The sequence below is a fragment of the Uranotaenia lowii genome, chromosome 2 (assembly GCF_029784155.1).
Source record: "Uranotaenia lowii strain MFRU-FL chromosome 2, ASM2978415v1, whole genome shotgun sequence".
Lineage (NCBI taxonomy): Eukaryota > Metazoa > Arthropoda > Insecta > Diptera > Culicidae > Uranotaenia > Uranotaenia lowii.
The window spans coordinates 187879106-187899684 of record NC_073692.1 but is presented as its reverse complement, the minus strand read 5'-3'; the positions used below and the strand labels follow the sequence as shown (position 1 = coordinate 187899684).

At 33.9% G+C, this 20579-nt stretch overlaps 1 protein-coding gene across 7 annotated transcripts in view; it reads right to left on the bottom strand.

The window, feature by feature from the left end:
- Positions 1 to 3361: 3361 nt before the first annotated feature.
- Positions 3362 to 20579, bottom strand: part of LOC129747110 (nucleolar protein 4-like) — a 38380-nt gene continuing 21162 nt past the window's right edge. For 3 of the 7 annotated variants that reach the window (XM_055741137.1, XM_055741138.1, XM_055741144.1), the window contains 7 exons: positions 12065 to 12149; positions 11809 to 11883; positions 11277 to 11737; positions 11056 to 11208; positions 10787 to 10941; positions 4220 to 4401; positions 3362 to 4122 (listed from right to left, as the gene is read on the bottom strand). In XM_055741137.1, coding sequence (XP_055597112.1) covers positions 3950 to 4122; positions 4220 to 4401; positions 10787 to 10941; positions 11056 to 11208; positions 11277 to 11737; positions 11809 to 11883; positions 12065 to 12149 — 1284 coding nt within the window. In that variant the 3' untranslated portion in view covers positions 3362 to 3949. The remainder of the gene's footprint in view (positions 4123 to 4219; positions 4402 to 10786; positions 10942 to 11055; positions 11209 to 11276; positions 11738 to 11808; positions 11884 to 12064; positions 12150 to 20579) is intronic. The other 4 variants (XM_055741142.1, XM_055741140.1, XM_055741139.1 and 1 more) reach the window with 4 other exon arrangements.

Here is a 20579-nt window from a genome sequence, read left to right as displayed (position 1 = left end):
TTGAACTTACTGAAAAACTGCGAATTCAATTGATTTTCATAAACGGCTTATTTTTCTTTGAAACCTCCTAGGAAATTCATTTTTCTTTTAATGTTCTGACTTGTCGCTTATTGATACCGGTAATCCTCACCTGTATCCTTCACTTGAATTCCACATTTTTTTTTTATTTTAAAATGTATTTTTTAGCATGGAATATTAACATTAAAATGTGAAAATAAAATGAAAAGTACTAATATTTGATTTTCAAAGCTTTAGCCATTTCATGGTTTAAACGTTTCGCAAATCAAATTACATATTTTAGATAGCAATGAACAAGTTTTAATATATTTAAAAATCATATTTGCAAATAAATTTGTTTCATTTTGTTTCCAAAACTATCATTCATTTGTATAATTAACTATTTAGGGCCTAATATTCTGATTTACATAAATTTTCGATTAAATTCCTATCTCGTCGCCACCTGAAAAGGTACCGACAATTCTCACCTAAAATCGTCACCTGAATGCGACGATTCTCACCCACGGTGACTACGAGAATAGGGTAAGAACTCACAAAGTTCATCCGAAGTGACGTTCCTCACCTAAACCGACTGCTGGAATAGAGTGACTTGGGTGACTCTACTATCGTCACGTCACGCGAGGCGCAGAATAAGATCCTTTGTGTTTGACAACTCTGGTTCATGGAAAGCTGGTGCTGAAATTTAACTTTTAATTAGTAAAATATTCTCATAATATTATTATCTTATGTACTTACTTAAGTAATGTTCTTTTCTCATTCCATTTTTGTTCCAATAGCCGGTGACGGTAATAAAACAAACCATTCTTTCGTATTTTTTGTAAATAATCCATTATTGTTCACAAATTGAGAACGCTTTCGAAAAATTATCCAAGAGAATGTAAAAAAACCACTTGAAAATTTTGACACAACTCAATTCGCATTGAAGTTCCATAGAAGTTCCGCATGGAACCAATTAGTTCGTAACAAGTTTCGCATTAAACCAAAAAGTTCGTAAGAAGTTCCCCATGGAATTAAATAGTTCGCAAGAAGTCCGTAACGAAGTACGATAAGCCGAGTTGATATCCGGACTTTTTAAGGTGCTTAGAACGCACAAATATGTTATATGTTACTTGTTTAGACTTTTTATGTTCGTTCAGAAGTCCAAATGAAGCACTTAAGGAAAACGGATTTTATTTCTCTCGAATACCTTTTACTCAGCGAAATGTGAACTGAAAACGTACAAGATTAAGTAGCTATGAGACTTTTGGTTACTTGGGTTGGTCATGTGTTTTATAGAGTGAAAATGAAACCCGTGATCAAGACTTGCTCATATAAGCTCATAGGAAGCCAGAGCGAAAAAAAAACCCGAACAAATAAACCTTGATCCAGCATTTTGAAACATTGCCCAAACACATTCTGTACACCATTAAGAAATACTAATTAACCAAGATACGCCAACCGCGGCCTAGAGGATAGCGTTTAAGTCTTCTAAGCCAGAGCTCATGAAATTGAGCCTCGGTCACGGCATGCATTCTACTCTTTCTGTAGGCTGGTGGTGTTGACATTAGTAAGATGCTAGCCATTATTTCCTTGAAAAGATGCACGCTTTAGTATTATGAAGAATTTAGATATCTTCAAAGGAACATGAAGTTTCACTAAGATCCTATATGTGTTAAAAAAAAAAGAAATTTAACATTAATGTTCTTAGAGACCGGAACGAAAAACAAAACAAACGAAGCACCCTATCACTCGATTTAGCTTTAAGATAGATCAATTATGGTGGACGCCATTATTCGTAGCTTATTTGTACAGAAATTTTCAAAAACCTCGACACCACTTATGATTTATTAATAAATTAAAAATTATGACGAGCATGAAAAATACATTTCCAAATATTTTGGAAGTGCTAAAGCTAATATTTTCACATTCTTTTTCCAAGCCGATGGACCAAATTAAGGCGCATGAAAACAGCGAACCATAGGGGAGAACGGGGATACTTGATCCTCTTTTCTATTTTCATCATTTCTTTTTGGCAAAATTTAGCAACTCGCTGTCTTTTGCATTTCCTGACAGCGTGTAATTTCAAAAGTTAGTACGATACATGAACTCGAAGATTAACAAGAAGAATTTTCGTGATATTTTTTTAATTTACAGGAGACTTAATCCTTTACTAAAGATTTTTGCAATATAAGTTCTCATTTCAAAGTTGTTTAGTATCATACAAAGAGAATTCTAAAAGTTTCTCTACTACTCTATAGTCATTGCATACTTTAAGGCGCAATTTTCTAGTTTTATGATAAATACAGTATTTTAAGTCCATTTTTATAGATAACTACTGGATAAACATTAGTTATTGGACAGATATTAGTTTTTTTATGACACCAATGATCACAATCCATTCGGAAGAAAAATACACCTTTTTGGACTCTAGGGATCAATTATACCCATAACATACATTTTGGAAAACTCTTTCTTAAAAAAAAAATAGAGATTACTTTTGCTTTGAATATATGGCATTATGAAGTTCATTTTATACTCTAACGATTGACATATTGGAATAAATATTTTTATTATAATTTTTTCATGTAAGAAACATTTTAAAGTGATAAAAAAAGATCTTCAAATGACATATTGTTAAATTTTTCAAACAAAGTTCAATAGCTCAATAAATAAAATTTTTAAATTTCATTTCGAAAACAGCATTGTTGTTTTGTTTGGCCCATTTTTCTGGAACATTTGATATATGTAAGTCATTCCTGTTTCGAGATATAGTGAAGGAATCAAGTATCCCCAGGAATCAAGTATCCTCATTCTCCCCTACTACTCGGCTTCACGCACGCAACCATTTGTCGATATCGCAAATTTGTTCCACCAATATTCGCTCCTTCTTGCTCTCGCCCCAGTCATCCCAATCTAATAGTCAGCTGGTTATACAGCATATCAACACAAAATAGTAATTCCTCGTAAATTGAAAAACCTTGATTATTTAACAGGTATAAATATAGGCAATTAAAATATCTTAATTTGTGCAGCACCACTTAGTTGTTTGAAAGTAGAACAGTTCAAAATAACGGTCGATGTTCTCGTGCTATTTGGTGAAAAAGTTGTCAGCATCCGTCGTTCAAAAGTATCCAGATACGAAATCTGGTTGCAAATGCCGCTCAAAAAATTGAACGACCACGTTAAACGTTTAATGTTTACTGTATCTGTAGTTGAATTTGGCTTAAGCGATATTCAAAAGAATCTTTTATATTAAAAGTTCGTGAAAACATGGCAACAGGTCGGTACAAACTAAATATGAAATGTCATTTGATTTGCTGAATGAAAAGAATTTCTCAAAAATTTAAGTAAAACACTCAAAATGTTAAGGTCACCATTGTTGGCATATTTTTTTCATAATGAATTGGGATCTTTGTGTGAATTAATCAAGAGGTAAAGAATAATTTACATAGGTCTACGCTTTACAATAATAGTACTTTCTAGTTTTTTCTTGGTAAGTTTTTTTTGGCAAATTGCAATTGATAGCAGCTAATATACACTATTTAGTTAGCCGTTCCACAATTGGAACCATTTGGAGGGGGATTGCAACCGAAAATTGCATCTTCACAACATCCTTGCACCTGCCTGTCTGTATATTATATAAAGCATTCATGTGTATGTATTGCATTTTCGGTTCTTGTTTAAACTTTCCTCAGCGGACCTGCTTTCGATTGAAATAAATAAATATAATTTATTTGTAGTTCTATATCACCCTGTGTTTTGTAAGTTTTTCGTCGGTTTTTACGTTTTCAAATGTTTCATTTCTAACTTTTTTTTGTATAATTAACACGTTTTTACATCAAATTAGCACATAATTTTGACACAAGTACATTTTACACATTATCCTTCCACCAGCATTTTAGCTTAACTTAAACTGCGACTTCTAGGCTCGGATGGAGGAACTCGGATCTTTTTACTGTTGCTGGAGTAACAAATTTTCCAACTCATCGGCGCTTCTCATCAGGAAGGCGGCACTTTCCCGATATCCGGTGACCAGTTGCTTGACCGCTGTTATTTCTGCGCTGTTCAGTTTGTGGGCCAGAATTGGCCGCTTCATCGATAGATCCGTGGGCGCTGAAATGGGGCCTGGAATTGGAAATGTGTGACATGAAATTGGGGTCGTTCTTCCGAATTTTACAAAACATTTGAGAAAAGTAAAAAAATAAACTGATCGTTCGCTCACCGGTTCCGGCAGCGGACGTGGTCGTACTCGTGCTGTTGGAGCTGCTGTTGACCGAGTTCATGAAGTTCTGATAGTGCTGAGACCGGTTCGGGAAGCCGGTGTTGTAGTCGTGGAAGTTGGAGATGGTCGGAACCGTCGTCGGGATGGTGGGCGTCGAGCTGGCACTGGCGCTCGGGATGTTTCTGAAATGGAAGCAGAATATGTTAGTCGTAGGTTCAAGAATGTCTGCTACTATATAAAAGAGATTTCTTTCTAAACAGTTATCGATTTAATGGAGCAAACTTTATTAAATGAAATAGTTTTTCCCTGATATTAATTTTGGTTCCTTTATGGCCATCATGAAGAAAAGCATTTGACAGTCTTTCTATAAAGAGTATCCTTTCTAAGATCATTCAAAGTAACCCCAGAAAATAGTTTTAACAAATAAGCTGTTAAAATTATTGCTCGGAAAAGACACCCTTTACAGCTGGGATCTCAGAGCAGTTTAATAGAGCCAATTGTAGATAACAGATGATATTCATGAGAAAAAACATTTATTTGGAACAGTACCGTGAAAAAAGCTTTGATAAGTTTGGATGCTTAATTTCTATGAAAAGCGTGAAGTTAATGAATCTTCATACTTTTTCACACCCAGTTAAGCAAATGCTGTTAAATTTTTCCGTTTATGAATCCTAGTTTTCTACTTAGGTTAAAATTAGCGACGTTAGCAGTAGTAAGCAGTAGTAAATTATTTTTCCCGAACTTTTTGAACCTTTAACCTTCAAGTAACACCTAGATTTTGATGTTTAATACTTTTTTATTTGAGGCACTTGAAGTCGAAAGAGTAAATATAAACGCACAAAAGCTACTTTCGAGAAAACACGCTTTAAAGTTTTCTTTTTGTGCTGAATATGAAAAAAAAAAAACATAGTTTGAAGTATGGGCATTTTTTATTCAAAATTACTTAGTTGTGAGCGTTTGGATCTGAGGGTGTAATTCTTAAAACCTCACGAATGCTCTGATCCTCATATATTAACACAAGTAATTGACTTCACGTACAGTTGGGTTCAAAAAAGAATGAAATGGCGTGAAGCAGCGCACTCGCTTCCAACTTCGACCAGCTGCCATTTCTGTCATTTTCTCAAAATCTAGTTCAACTATCCAACTAACACTCCACAAAATTTGAAGACTACACAAAGACTAGAAACAAAGGTACAGCTATTCTCGTGAAAAAGGGAAATTTGAGATTGCTTCCGAAGTTCGCTGTATTTTTGACAATTTTCATCGAAAAAACTACAAATTTGGTAAAAAAATATGTTAAAATATTTTATCTAGTACCTTGCCGAGTTTCATAAAAAACGATTGATGCGATTAAAAATGGGGCCGGTTTAAAAATCAGGTTTATCATCGCCCAACAGGCGATTTCATTCTTTTTTGGACGGATATTTGTATGAAAAATTTCGACAATCAACCGTTTAGAGATTTTTCTTTTACAAAACCAAAAACTTAAACAAAAAATGTCAGTAATTGATGAAAACTTAATTCCTGATTTGTTTGGAAATAGATTTTTTTTAAACAGAGCTCAAAATAAACAGAAGAGTTTCAGAAACGACTTGAAAAAAAATTGATATACGTATTTCAAACATATAAACTTGAAGCGAGTATTTATTCACTCTTTGGCTATAATCTCTTTAATATTTTATATTTCTAATTAAAGCCGGAATGAAGTTTTTATTAATTTACTATATTATTATTGTTTCATTTTTAAATTGTTAAAGGAAAATCTAATAAAAATGATTACGATATCTTCTATACAAACATCCGTCCAAAACAGATTGAAATCGCCTGTTGGACAGCAATGAACCTTATTTTCAAACCGATCACATTTTTGATCGCGTCAACCGATTTTGATGAAACCTGGTCAGATACTAGATTTTTACTAGATTTTTACATATTTAAACCAAATTTCAAGTATTTTCAATGAAAATTGTCAAAAATACAGCGAATTTTTTGTAGCAATTTCAAATTTCCCTTTTTCACGAGAACAGCTGTATCTTTGTTTCCAGTCATAGTACAGTCTAGAAATTTTGTGAAATTTTAGTTGGATAGTTGAACTAGATTTTGGGCTTGTGATATAGCTCAGTTGGCAAGTCTGTTGTCTCCTGAGCCGATGTCCGCGAGTTCGAGCCCAAGAGTAAACATCGAACACAGTTGCACCGGATAGTTTTTCAATAACGATCCGCCAACTGCAACGTTGATAAAGTCGCGAATGCCATAAAGATGGTAAAACGACTATAATCAAAACAAAAAATAAAAAAAGAACTAGATTTTGTGAAAAATTCAAGAAAAATATTAACTTATACAGAAATGGCAACTGGTCCAAGTTGGAAGCGAGGGATCTGCCTCACGCGATTTCATGTTTTTAATGCAACTTTTTGTCTATTTAAATATTTTTCAACTTAGTGAAAAAGTTTAGAACTGGTTGCACTGTCTGACAGTGCACCCAAACACCACCTGAGATATTGTGATTGCGCAGTTCTTAGGCTAAAGTAATATTTCATAAGGGAAATACTGCCAAATGTAAATAGATCGAATTAACGGTATACATGATTGAATTTTACTTAAAGAACGCGATTTCATCTTAGAATCACTTAAAATTAACAAAAATTCGATAAAATTTGCCTATTAAAAATGGGGTTAATAATTCTATTCGTGCCAGTAGCATAACTGAGTTGGACCGTGTGTGACAAAAGGGCGAAATCTAGTTCTGCAAAATATAAATTCGCTTCAGCATATCGGCAACATTTTTTTAATTTTCGACAATAAACTGAGCATTTATTAAAAAGAGTTGTAATCGTTTCATATAAAAACTCGTGCCGGAATCAAACCAAATCATCAAAACTATTGTTTTGGTTGATGAAATTTGCGGCGCCTCTTTACAGTAGCCTCTTTAGTTCTTACGACTCCGGAGTAGAGGTGCCAAATTGTTTTGTCAAAAATCAGGTCACTGCGAAAAAAAAAAATCAGGATTTTTTTAGGAAACATCTAGATTTATGGAAATCATAAGGGGCTGAAGAAAGCGAACATTCCCGTAACAAATTTTCAGTCAAGAAGCTCGCAGAAAGAGGAAAAATGAAACGAGTGAAACACAGGGGCAATACAAGGAATATTTAAATAAGGTAGTGTCGTGAGCCATATTGGATTTTTTTTGTGACGTCACAAAAACGAATGTATCGAAAATTTATATGCGAATGGCAGAAATTTCAAAGAAAAACATGTTTTAGAACGAAAATGAATTCCAATTTCATTTTGATTGTGTTGTAAGACCTCTATTTCACTGTTATGAAATTTTCTGGTCCTTTGAAGATTGCATTATGTTATTTTCTCATTTTAATAATGAACGCAATGTCATCTTGAAGCTAAAACGTTCAAAAACGAAGATAAAATCTACTTTTAAAAGGTCTAGCTGGTAGTTATTGAGTGTTCAACTGATTGTCATGATTTTAATCCAATCGGTTTACCATATTCAATTCTTATGTAGAACAATTAACATCAATTGATTATTGTTAACTCGATTCACTAAAATGCGAATAAATAACTGTGGTTTTATATAAAAGTTTGTTTTTTGATAACTTTTTTTGTAATAAGGATCTTAAACTGCACTGAATTGATCATTTTCATGGAAGACTTTGAACTAATTTTAAAGTTTTGCAAATTTGAGTAGGGAAAATTCACCATTTTTTCGAACTTTGATGGTCTATTTCATACATAAATTACTCGAAAATCCAACTTTTTTCGTACCAATCTTGAAGAGCAAGAATCCTCCTAGAATAACAGGTATTAAAAGTGGAACATTTCCAGCAAATTCTTCAAATTATCAACGAAAAAGGCAAATTTCCTAGTGAATTAACAGATTTTTCGTGATTGTGAAATCGCAATGTGTACTAATACTAAAGCAGTGCTGCCTCGACACTACCTTCTTTAAATATTCCTTGGGGGCAATATGGCGTCTGCTTTGCAAAAATTTGTACCAGAGGCAATCTTATACATAAAAATGGAGGCATTTTCTTTGTAACACCATAACGTATAAACAGACGGTTGGGATGAAGTGAAAATGGGTATCCCAGAGTTTTTAGGGTCAGTGATAGTTTATAGAATAGTTTCGAAAATCTCACTTTTTATGGAATGAATGGGGGCTGTCATACAAAATCAATTTAAAATGGAACAGAAATCGAACAATTTTAATATGATTTATTAATTTAAAGGTAAAACGAAGTTTACCGGGTCAGCTAGTTTTTTATCTTCGTTAATATAATGTGGTTGCCAGAATTGTTACAGCACGTATCCGGGCCGAACATTTAATTTCAAAATTGTCGACCGAAAATCCGGGCAATATTCAGGTAAATTTAATGAATCCGTTCAAAATCCGGGCAAATTCTGTGTTAAATTTTCGGGGAAACTCGGATAAAACCAGTCAAACCCGGGAAAAACTGGGCAATCTGGAAACCTTAGATTAAATCCATAACTAAGCACGTTAAACTGATTTTTAATTACGGTATGATACCCACAGGCAGGGTTGCCAACATGAATTTTCAAAAATCAGGGAACTGGTGAAATAAAAATCAGGCAAAATCAGGCTGCGTAAATAACGGAAATTCCGCTTAAAATTTTTGGTAAGTTTAACCACTGACCGTACTGACTGGATACTTGATTTTATTTGTTGGATAATTTTCTGATCAGTACGCAATATCGATTCCAGAGTGCGCATCGATCGCTTTTTTTAAAGTGCTATCCCAGTTAGAAAGTGCGAATTCAGGACATTTCAAAGACCAATTTAAAAAATTCAGGACTGTTCCTCAAAAATCAGAACAAATCCTGGAAAATAAGGACACCTGAAATCTCTGTTCCGGAAACAGTCTTTGTGAAAATTTAACAAACACTATCTGAAAGACAACATCCTGTATTGATCATCGTTTCCACATTCGTTTTGGAATACTTTGGTCGTGGCTGCGAACGAGGTTTATTAAAGTGAATTATTTTGTTTTCTCTTATAGTAAAAATACAAAAAAGAAACATACATAAAACAAAATACAAAATAATATTTTTTGATCAATCAAATACTATTTTTCAGTTTTAAGTCGTAGATGGCAGCACTAAATTGCTGTTAAACGGAATTGAATCCCATTTTCGACTATCCAGGATTAATTTAAATTTCGGTCTGGAAATTAGTAGGGGAGAGTGGGGTATCGTGGGCCATGGGGAAACGTAGGCCACTTTTAATATCTCAGATGTGTGTTGAGATAAAAATCTCAAACCGACTGTCATCGTCGTCGCTTTGTGTGAGCATATATTTCTATATGTTGTTGACTGAAATACGCATCATATGCTTCTTTTATTTATCAAGCAAAAAAAAGTTTGAAAAATTTATTTACTTAATTTAAAAAACACCCGCTAATTTCATCGATGGGGGACCTAAAGTTCATAACAAAAATATGCTCATATGCTTATGATCTTTGTTTTGTCATGATCTTTCACGTGGAAAAGGAATTTTTGATGAAACATCAATAAGTCACACAAACGCAACCAATTTGCAAATCATAGCTTGTGGGGAATCGTGGGCCACACATCTTGAATCACCTATATTTTTATGTTTTTAAACACATTCAGAACTTTAAATACGTTTTTCCTATCTGTAAAATTTTCTTATGCCAAATGAAGAGTTATAAAAAATATTTTGTCCATCCTATATAAAAATTTTGCCGAAACGTTTGCGAGCCAGGTTTTAGAATCTATGCGATCATACACAGCTCTCTTTTTTATTTCATCATCTGAAATTACTTTAAAATAAGGAAATGAATTAAGAAATCACAGTTTTGGGTCAACTCATAAACTTTGCATGTTATTTGGTCAATTTGGATTTGGTGGCCCACGATTCCCCACCATTTTTCTAAATCCAAAAAAATATTGCTTTTTTTAAACAGTCAGAATTTGGGGAAAATAACTTATTAAAAATTATAAAAAAATACCTTATGATACCTTGAAAATGTAGAAAACCATTCCATTTTTTATTTTCATTTTATCTTTTATAATAAAAAAGTTATGGAACAACGAAAAAAAGTGGCCCATGATTCCCCACTCTCCCATACTTGAACTAAAAAGTGACTTGGACCGATTACCAGAATGATGCTGTACTTTCCTATTGGATCAATACAAAATCCAAGAAATAAAAAATTTATGAGTTTTTGAGATATCAAATGCTCAAATTTTTCTACAGTTTTATCATCCTTGTGTGGAGAAAATATGTGCATTAAAACGATATTTTGCCACCGATCAACAATTATTTGAAGGTCACTCCTCAAATTATGGCCATAAAAAGTATAATATAGAACTGTTAGTGAAAAACTACTTAAGGTTTCTAAGTCTGTCAAAATCAGCCTTGAAATTCTTAATACCACCACAGCAAAAAGTAAAGATCTATGTTATTTTCAATTATCAAAATATCGCCGACCAGAAGTCAGTGGAAATACCATATTTTCTAGAAGATAAACAAGGCTGGCCACATCTAAAACTGGCTTCGACCATACTTACAGCTTCATCTGATTGAGATCCGGCGTCGTATTGGGGATCGGGGACAACTTGGGAACGGTGGTCATTGGCTCGGATTTGATCGCAGGACTCGTTTCGGTTTCACACTTCAGACTGATGTTCTGATACGGATTTGGAACATTCGGCGGTTCCGTTGTCTAAAATGTAAAAAAACAATCTCATATAATTTTGTTCTTCTTCCGATAAACTAGAACCTGATCACTTCCAGTCGCTTCGCGTTTTACGCCTTTTTTTGGAAGAGGACATTTTACCATAAAACTTACCGCCGTTGTTTGGTTAACCGATTGACTGATCGGTTCCAGCCCTAGTCGCATCCGTTTGGCATTTAGACTCTCGTTTTCACAGGCCACGGCCAAAATCTGTTCGGCTTGCACGGAAGTTAGGTGAGCTGGCGTTGGACGAGGCTGAAAGGTGAAAAAACAAAACGATTAATCTCTGTTCCACTTTTTAAAGTTGATTTCCTTTGATCAACCTCACTTACAGTGTTTTCCCAACCCTCGCGGGTTTTCTTATTTCGCCGGCAGGACTTCAGATAGGTTCGTATACGTTTGCGGGCCCGTTCGGCGAATTCCGGAAACTGTCGGGTGCAGGAATCGATGATGGCTTGGATCTTTTCCTTCGGTTGCTTTGAGATCGGGATGATTCGGTCAAGATTTTCGTCCACAAACAATCGCACGAACATGTTGAATGCCTTCAGCCGTTCGGGATCGTTAACTGTGGCCTCGATGCGATCTTCCGAATCATCATCCGATTGATCATCGTCGTCTTTCTGTTCCGAAGAGTTGGTTTCGTCCTGTTGTTCGATGGGAGAAGGTTGTTGTCGTTCGGTGATCGGGAAAGATGTTTTCGCGTTCATTGCTAGAGCGTTTTGATACTGCTGCCAGAGATTTGTCATGGTGGCCAGGTCGGGACCTTCGGCGCCATTTTGGGCAGCTGTAGAGAAGAGTTAAGGGTAAAGGTTAGATAATTTCGTGTTCTATTGTACTATCGGTCGATACACTAACATTTACCTGCCGCCGAATTCTGGTAGTTCCATGCCAGCAGCATCAGTTTGAATTTGTCAGCATCTTTTATGAGACCTGCGCGAAAGATAAGAAGAGAATATAATTGGTCGTGTGCCTTTAACAGATCTAGTAACATGTATTATAAATTTTATGTAGAAGAGTTGTTCAAACTTTTGCCGGAAAATCAGTTTTGAAGAACCGAATTTTGTACATTTGATAATTAACAAATAAACAAAGATTTAAAATCTAAACTTACCAGCATAAGGATCTTCGCCACCAGCTCCTCCACCCGTCCCGTTGTTATCTGTTGATTCATTGTTGAATGGCATTGCAATTGTGTCCTGTAAAAAAGCAGAAAAATGATTTGATTAGAAAAAAAATCAATTTACAGTAACTGATTGTTCAATTATTTATGTTTTATAACTTAACTAGCTGATTTTACCCGGCCTTGCTCGGGTTCACATAAAATATAAATTAATATGAGTCGTTTGAATTTTCAAAATTTTGGGAGCTCTATATTCATCATTATAAGAAATTTGTTAGTCTTTTTAAAAATTTTAGCCAGAGATCACTGTGTTTATCATTTTCACTGCGTTTATTCGTTTCATTTCGTCTCATATTTTTTATTATTATAATGATAAGTTTTTATTCATTTTTCCTATCCCCCATCTAATAAAAATCCCTTAATATTCAAGATCGTTCCCTGTACTATGGTATATTCAAGTTTTATTTTCTTAGAAATTTCTGAATAGACTTTCGAATTTTGTTGATCCATGTAGACCCACTTTTCATTTTTTCAATTGAATGTTTGCTTTTTCGCTTTTTTATTTCATACTCTTTTATGAGTACTTCTTCTTAAATATTGAAAGTTCCACTATTAGTTTTTTGAAGTTATCGAAAACCAATCATCTTAACCGAAGTTACCATAATAATGTTAGAAAAAGGTTTTATTTGAGTTTTATTTCAATGTTTCTATTCTTGGACATAACCATCCCATTAATTAATGTGAAGAGTGATCAATGTTAAAACTTTTAGATATCATTTGTTTGAATTCGCAGAACCAAACGGTTCTACAATAAGTCTTCTCAAAATTGGATGGTAGAATTGAACACATTGATAACGAAAAATACCTGAAAAAATTTAAATTGGCCAATGAATTTTAAATGAAATAAACTAAAAATCTAAGATTTAATTATTTTATCAATTTTCTTATCCCCCGACAGCTATCGAAGCGTTGAAATCGAAGTCTTTAACTTTTAACTCTAAATCTTATTATTTTTTCTTTCTCTATGAGGGATTCTAAAAATAAAAAGAAAAGTTTATTCTAAAAGCTGGAATTTATGGAAATCTGTTCAATAGTTTATCAGCCCTCAGTCCAAATAAATTTTCAGCTGAAGAAGTCAATTCACTGTTCACTATTCAGTTCATTGTATATTCTTGTAGACTCTAGAAGAGCTCCCGGCACTTCTAAAACCACTACAATTCTAGTCAATAAATACTTAACAGGATATTTGTATTTTTAAATCCATAACGTAATTTAACGTTAAAAAAAAAAAAAAAAAAAAAAAAATATCATGGCGAAATCCATAACGTAAGCCCATTTTTGCATCTAAAATTCTCATACCTACCAGTAAGTAGAACCACGCGCTTTCAGCTCTGGAATGTACAAAATACACCCGCCAAAATTTCCCTTTTCAAATGTTTAATGCTCAGCAAGCTTTGATTTGCTTTCCAGTCCACGTGAACTCTGCAGGATGGTTGTTTCTAATGCCCGGCCCATGGTGATGGTGAAAACAACCCCGCCAAAAGGAAAATTCGGTTTTGAAAAATGGGTGCCATGACTTTTGGTTTGTGGGGATAAAAACGAAAGTTGTATGGGAGGGTCCTTTTTCTTAGGTGGGAGGGGCTCTGAACTATTACTAAAACCTTACCATGGTTCAACTACATCTCTTTACCAAATTTCAAGCTGATCGGTTAAGCGGTGAGGATTTGTATAAGGTGCATACAAACAAACAAACATATATAGTCCAACTCATCTTTATATATTAGATATGTATAAGAAATAAATTATTTTTTTATTTAGGGTTTCCTAAGCAATAGCAGAATTGCTTAAAGCATCCGACTGTCTTTAAAAAAATGTATTCACGAGCTATGATATGAATAAAGGTGAGAATCATGTTCTTTATAATTTTGAAAAGTTTAATGAGCTGTATTCAGCACTCAACATAATAAGCGTGATTACGATGCTTAGTTGTTGAATCAATTTAACAAATGAATAAATCGAACCAAATTCGGCATGGAAAGATATTTCAATATGAAAACGAATTGTTTGAGACCCATTCCTATTCCCATTGGGAAGAAAATAAGAAAAGAGAGGGAACCCGTACAAATTTTTGCTGAATTCAAAAACTAATCAGCCGAAATGAATCAAATTCGGCATGCGATGTATTTAGGTGAACGAAATGTTCCCGAGATGGTTTGAAGTCCTCTCCTCCATTGAAGAAACGGTAAGGGAGAAGAGGGCTTAAACAAATGTTTTGGCATAACTTTATTTTTTCTAGCAATTTAAAGAAATATCTTGGCAAGTCTTGGTGGAGTGCGGTGCTTTTCGTTCATGAAAATTTTAATTGCGTTTAACACTAAACATACCGACACTTTGTATATACCTATTCATACCGCGAGCGGTCAAATGACGGCAAACACCGTTTTCGCTAAAACTCCCTTGTTTCTCAACCGATTTCTACCAAATTTATAGTTTTGCAAAGCTTATAACTCGACTCAAATATGTTTTTCAGACAATTTTCAGCTACAATCAATAACTTTAAAGTTATTTACAGTACAAGAAAAATTTTATGAAAAAACATGCTTCAGGAAAAAGGTTGTAAATCAGTTATTAAGAGCTTGAAAAAAAATTTCACTTAGTGCCTGAGAAAGCTGATGTTAGAAGCTATATGTTGCACATATGGAACATTTTTTTAAAAATTTTCTAAGATCATGGCCACAAAAAATGTAAAAGGGTTGTGTAAAACCCGTACTTTTCAATCAATCAACCGCCAAGGCTGTTCATGTTACAGTAGAAAATTTTGAAAAAGTGAATTGAAAAGTAGACGTAATTTGTCACACTTTGGCATCTTAAGGTTTTTAAAATACTAAATACATAATTTTTGACGGCTTTTCAAAGGTACAGTACCGTTCATAATTGTTTAGAAATTGGCAGCAAGCGCACTGTCACTTCGACTTTGAACTTCTATAACTTTTTATTCTGATGATATTTTTTGATCAAATTTTTTGCGTTAGATAGATCAACTATAACACTATTATAACACAAAATTTGAGCTTTCTGGAGTTTGTGGGGCCTGAGAAACAGTAATTCTACGAAAATCGGACTATTTGAACTTTTCTCAATCAAACTGCAATATCTCTGAAACTACGCAACATTTTTTATTGAAATTTTGCACAGTGATTGTTGAGATATAAAGCTAGCATGTCTGAATTATCATCGAAAAATTCTATCGATGAGATCAAAAGTTACGCGAGGTGCAATATTTCAGGCATGAACCTTGAAATGCGATTTCTATAGAATTTTGGACGATTTATGAAAACAATATCGTTTCCTCAACCAAGCAGACAAAAACGTCTAGCAAAAACAATGAAGAAAAGAAAAAATGGAATAAATGATCCATTTGTGTTTTGAAATCAGAATCTCGCGATATTTTTGTGATTTTTCGGTTGAAATAGATTTACTGGTTGTTAAACAGAGAATGTGATTTTCCTTTGAAAAAAAAAACGTCCAATATTCTATAGAAATCGCATTTCAAGGTTCATGCCTGAAATATTGCACCTCGCGTAACTTTTGATCTAATCGATCTAATCTTTCGAAAAATTCAGACATGCTAGCTTTATATCTCAACAATCACTGTGAAAATTTTCAATAAAAAATGTTGCGTAGTTTCAGAGATATTGCAGTTTGATTGAGAAAAGTCCAAAAAGTCCGATTTTCGTAGAATTACTGTTTCTTAAGCCACACAAACTCCAGAAAGCTCAAATTTTCTGATATAATAGTGCGATAGTTGATCTATCTAACGCAAAAAATTTGATCAAAAATATCATCAGAGTAAAAAGTTATAGAAGTTCAAAGTCGAAAAGACAGTGGGCTTGTTTCCAATTTCTATACAATTATGAACGGTACTGTAGTTGTTTTGCGAACTTTTTATGAATCTGGATTTTCTGAGACAATCTCTACACCCAAATTCAGCTTTGCACTGGATTTTGAGTACGTTAACGTATAGCTTAGACAATAAAACTATATGCAAAAGAAAGAAAATTTCATGCCGGTTCTAGTGATGTAACTGCATTGGCGGTGCAATGCTTTACAAAAATATAATAAATATATTTCTGAAAGTAAATCTAGATAATTTGAGCGAATGCTCGTTTGTTTTATCGTTTCCTTTCACCCGTCTTCGTGTGCAAAATAGCTTTGAGATATTACCACCCACTGCGCCCGTCTGCCAAGCAAGAATTTGTGCTGACTTTTCAAAATTCAGAAACTACCTCACTGTTTTATTTATCATATTTTTGTCAAGCATTGCACCGCCAATGCAGTTAGGCATCACTAGAACCGGTATGAAATTTTCTTTCTTTTGCATATATTTTTTTTGCCTAAGCCGTATGATAACATACTCAAAATCCAGTGCAAAGCTGAATTTAGGTGTAGGGATTTTATCAAAAATCCGAATTGATGAAATGTTTGAAAAACAGCTACCTTTGAAAATTCGTCATAAATTATGTATTTCGTATTTTTTAAAATCTAAAGATGCCAAAATATGACAAATCACGTCAACTTTCCAATTCATTTTTTGAAATTTTTCTACTGTAACAGAAACAGCTTTGGCGCTTGATTCATTGAAATGTACGGGTTTTACACAACTTTTTTACAATTTTTGTGGCCATGATCTTTAAAAAATTTTGATAAAAATTTCCGTATGTGCAACATATAGCTTCTAACTTTAGCTTTCTCATGCACTAAGTGAAATTTTTTCGAGCACTGATGAACAGATTTATAGCAATTTTCCCGAAGCATGTTTTTTCATAAAAATTTTTTTGGACCTAACATAACTTTAAAATTATTGATTTTAGCTAAAAATTGTCTGAAAAACATATTTGAGTCGAGTTATAAGCTTTTCAAAACTATAAATTTGGTAGAAATCGGTTGAGAAACAAGGGAGTTTTAGCGAAAACGGTGTTTGCCGCCATTTGACCGCTCGCGGTATGAATAGGTATACCACATGCGTTATTCGAAAACCACAACACTGAGGAAAATTTAAAAAACGCAAAAATACTTGCATTTTGAAAATAAAAATAGTCCTGTCGTTAAATTTGCGAAAAAAAATTATATAAGGAGTAATCATCATTCTAAGGTCAAAAACCGTCATTTGACCGCCTCCGGTACGTTTAGTGTTAAGGGTGATATTCATCACTGTTTTAATGAGGCGACTAAATGTCCGACCATCAACACTCAATGTGAAATACATGCCGTTTCGTCAAATAATGACCGATTTTAACCATTGTTGTTGCGCTCGATTGCAATTTTTGATGTTTTTCTAATATTTGAGTTTGGATGATATTCACTTGATAGTTCAAAGAAGTAAGGGCAGAAAAATGCTTGACACTTTAAAAGAAAAATTGCATAACCACAGGGGCTTAAGAGCATGACTGGACGATTTGTGATGTAAAAAAAAACAGTTTTTCATCAATAACTTTGGTTCCCGTTGGCCAATTTCTTTCAAAAACAATTTTTCTAAAAGCCTAAATTATGATAAATATTTCATCCGAAGACTGCATTTCGATAAGAGTTAAGATGCAAAGGTTGTTAGGCTTCAAAAATGGGCTAACTTTTTTACGGTGGTATTCATTACTGTTAATGAGGCGTCAATATGTTCGACTGCCCCGACTCACTGACAGTGATGAATACCATCCTTTAAGAAAAACTGTTTTTAAAAGAAATCGGCCAACCAAAGTTATTGACGAAAAACTGGTTTTTCATGTTTCTTCCAAGCAAAATGTCTCGAAATCCCATACAAACTTCAAGCGCGTTGAGCGACCCCTTCCCGTGATCCGATCTGGCCCAAATTTGGCATGAGATCTTGTACTAGGACTAGAATCAATTTTAGCCTGCAGCGCATAACATTTAACAGGTTTTAAATTTCCCATACAAATTTGGGGCAGTCTATTGTACATATTTCCACCATTGGGCGACTCAACTGCCAACAATTTTTTTAGATCGAAAAACACATGTACCAACGCTTCATGATGCCAATTAAATGATAATTTTTCGAAAAGAGGTCCTTTTACATTTTTCTCACGCTTTTATTATATTAGCTGTAGCTTTCTTTTGATTGAGAATGAGGGTGAATCTTTTTATTGGCATCACAAATCGTCCAGTCATGTTCTTAAGCCCCTGTGGTTATGCAATTTTTCTTTTAAATTGTCAAGCATTTTTCTGCCCTTACTTCTTTGAACTATCAAGTGAATATCATCCAAACTCAAATATTAGAAAAACATCAAAAATTGCAATCGAGCGCAACAACAATGGTTAAAATCGGCATTATTTGACGAAACGGCATGTATTTCACATTGAGTGTTCTGGTCGGACATTTAATCGCCTCATTAAAACAGTGATGAATATCACCCTTAAAAAGTTAACAAATTTTTGAAGCTTAATAACTTTTTTATCTTAACTTTAATTGAAATAAAACCCTCGGATGAAATATTTTTCATAATTTAGGCTTTAAGAACACCCGTTTTGAAAGAAATCGGTCGAAGGAGACAAAAATTATTGACGAAAAACTGGTTTTTCATGTTCCTCTCGAACAAAATGTCCCAAAATCCCATACAAACTTCAGGCTCGTTGAGCGACCCCTTCCCGTGATCCGATCTGGCCCAAATTTGGCATGAGATCTTGTACTAGAGCCAGGATCAATTTTAGCCTGCAGCGTATGACATTTCACAGGTTTTTAATTTTCCATGCAAATTTGAGGTAGTCTATTACACATTAATTAAAAATGTACGTGTTTTATTTTGTGTTTTTTTTTCTTATATTACTCGAAAATTTTTAAAATAAAAAATGAAAGAAATCATACGAAGTTAACAAACACCTACTATATTTTGCAAAGAAATAGTTTACAATCTTTACTCCTAATGAATACAAAGATCAAAGATTATTAACACAAGACATAAATTAATGAGGATGACATGTCACTTAGAAGGCTATTTAAGCAACTTTCATGTTTACAAAGACTTGTTTTAGTCCCGTCGTAACTTTCATGTACGCATTCGAGGAATTTCAAACATGGGGAGCACGCGTTCTAATAGATAAGGGACTTTTGGTTGTTTTTTTAATATTACAGAAATTTTGTGCAGCAATTTTGTTCTTCTCATGGGCCAACAATCATCCTTTAGTTACTTTGTTAGTAATTTGAAAAAAAAAACCATAGGAGATTTTTTTTATCCCAGCATTAAAAGAATTTAATCAATTTACAAAAGTTCCTATCTTTAAGCTTTAATTCCAATCTTTCATGCTTTACATAGAGAGAATCAGTCTGAACTGAGCTTTTGTAAAGTTATAAATATAGATCGGCATGCCCATTTTAGGTTTCGAGAATAAACTTAATCTAAATAAGCATTGTATTGTATGAAAATTGAGTATCAGAAGGTCCGGCTCACGGGTTTTTCAATCAGCTAATGTTATCGGAATATAACTTTTTTTTCATTCTCTAATCAAAATAAAGAATATGAAGAACTACAATTTGGTTTAAATATAAGGAAGACTTGGGGTGCAAAGGGAATTTTTAAGGCTAATCATGTCACTTCCATCTGTACCGTTGAGCCGTCAACACGTACGCCGGAGCATCGTATCGTTGCTGTGTACCTGCAGGAACATTTTACATTATTTATTTTTTCCTTACCTGTATTTCAATCAGCACTTTTCAGTGCTAAAATTAAATTATTTTCATTTTCTTTTATTCATATTTTCTCTTTTCTTTCCAGCATGGGGAAGTCTTCGGCCGGGTCAAGGGCCGGAAGAAAACGGATTGCCGAGCCTAATTCAGGTCCATCGCCCAAAAAAGTTGAAATTTCCAATCCATTCGATGTCCTTCATAACATCGGTGATGAGGAAATATTCATATTTAATTCTGATAAGAGTACTAAGAAACCTTCTTCTTCTTATACTCTTAAAAACGAAAAGATTCCACCAATAACGGTCACGATTCCTGACTTCAATGCCTTTCGAAAAGAAATCGTCACTTCCGTCAAGGATGTGAAGATTTCTTTTCAGATCGGTCGAAGGGGAACTGCTCGTATATTGGCGGAATCTTTTAATGATTTTCAAAAGGTTTTAAATTATTTGAATAATAAAAAACACCAATTTTTTACGTACGACACTAGAAGTGATCGTCCATTTAAAGTTGTACTTCGTGGTCTCACTGGCGATCAAACACCGGATGAGATCACAACTGAATTAAATTCTTTGTTAGGTTTTTCTCCAATTCAAGTAATTCAAATGAGGAAAAGAACCAACACGAATAATACCAGTAGGGTTGGTTTTGCTCCTGAACTTTATTTGATCCATTTTAAAAAGGATCAGGTTAATAATCTGCAAATTCTTGAAAAGGCTCGTCTTATGTTTCATTGTCGAGTCAAATTCGAGCCTTTTCGTAAATCTTCTACCAATTTTTTACAAAACATTACGCAATGTCGTCGTTGTCAAGCTT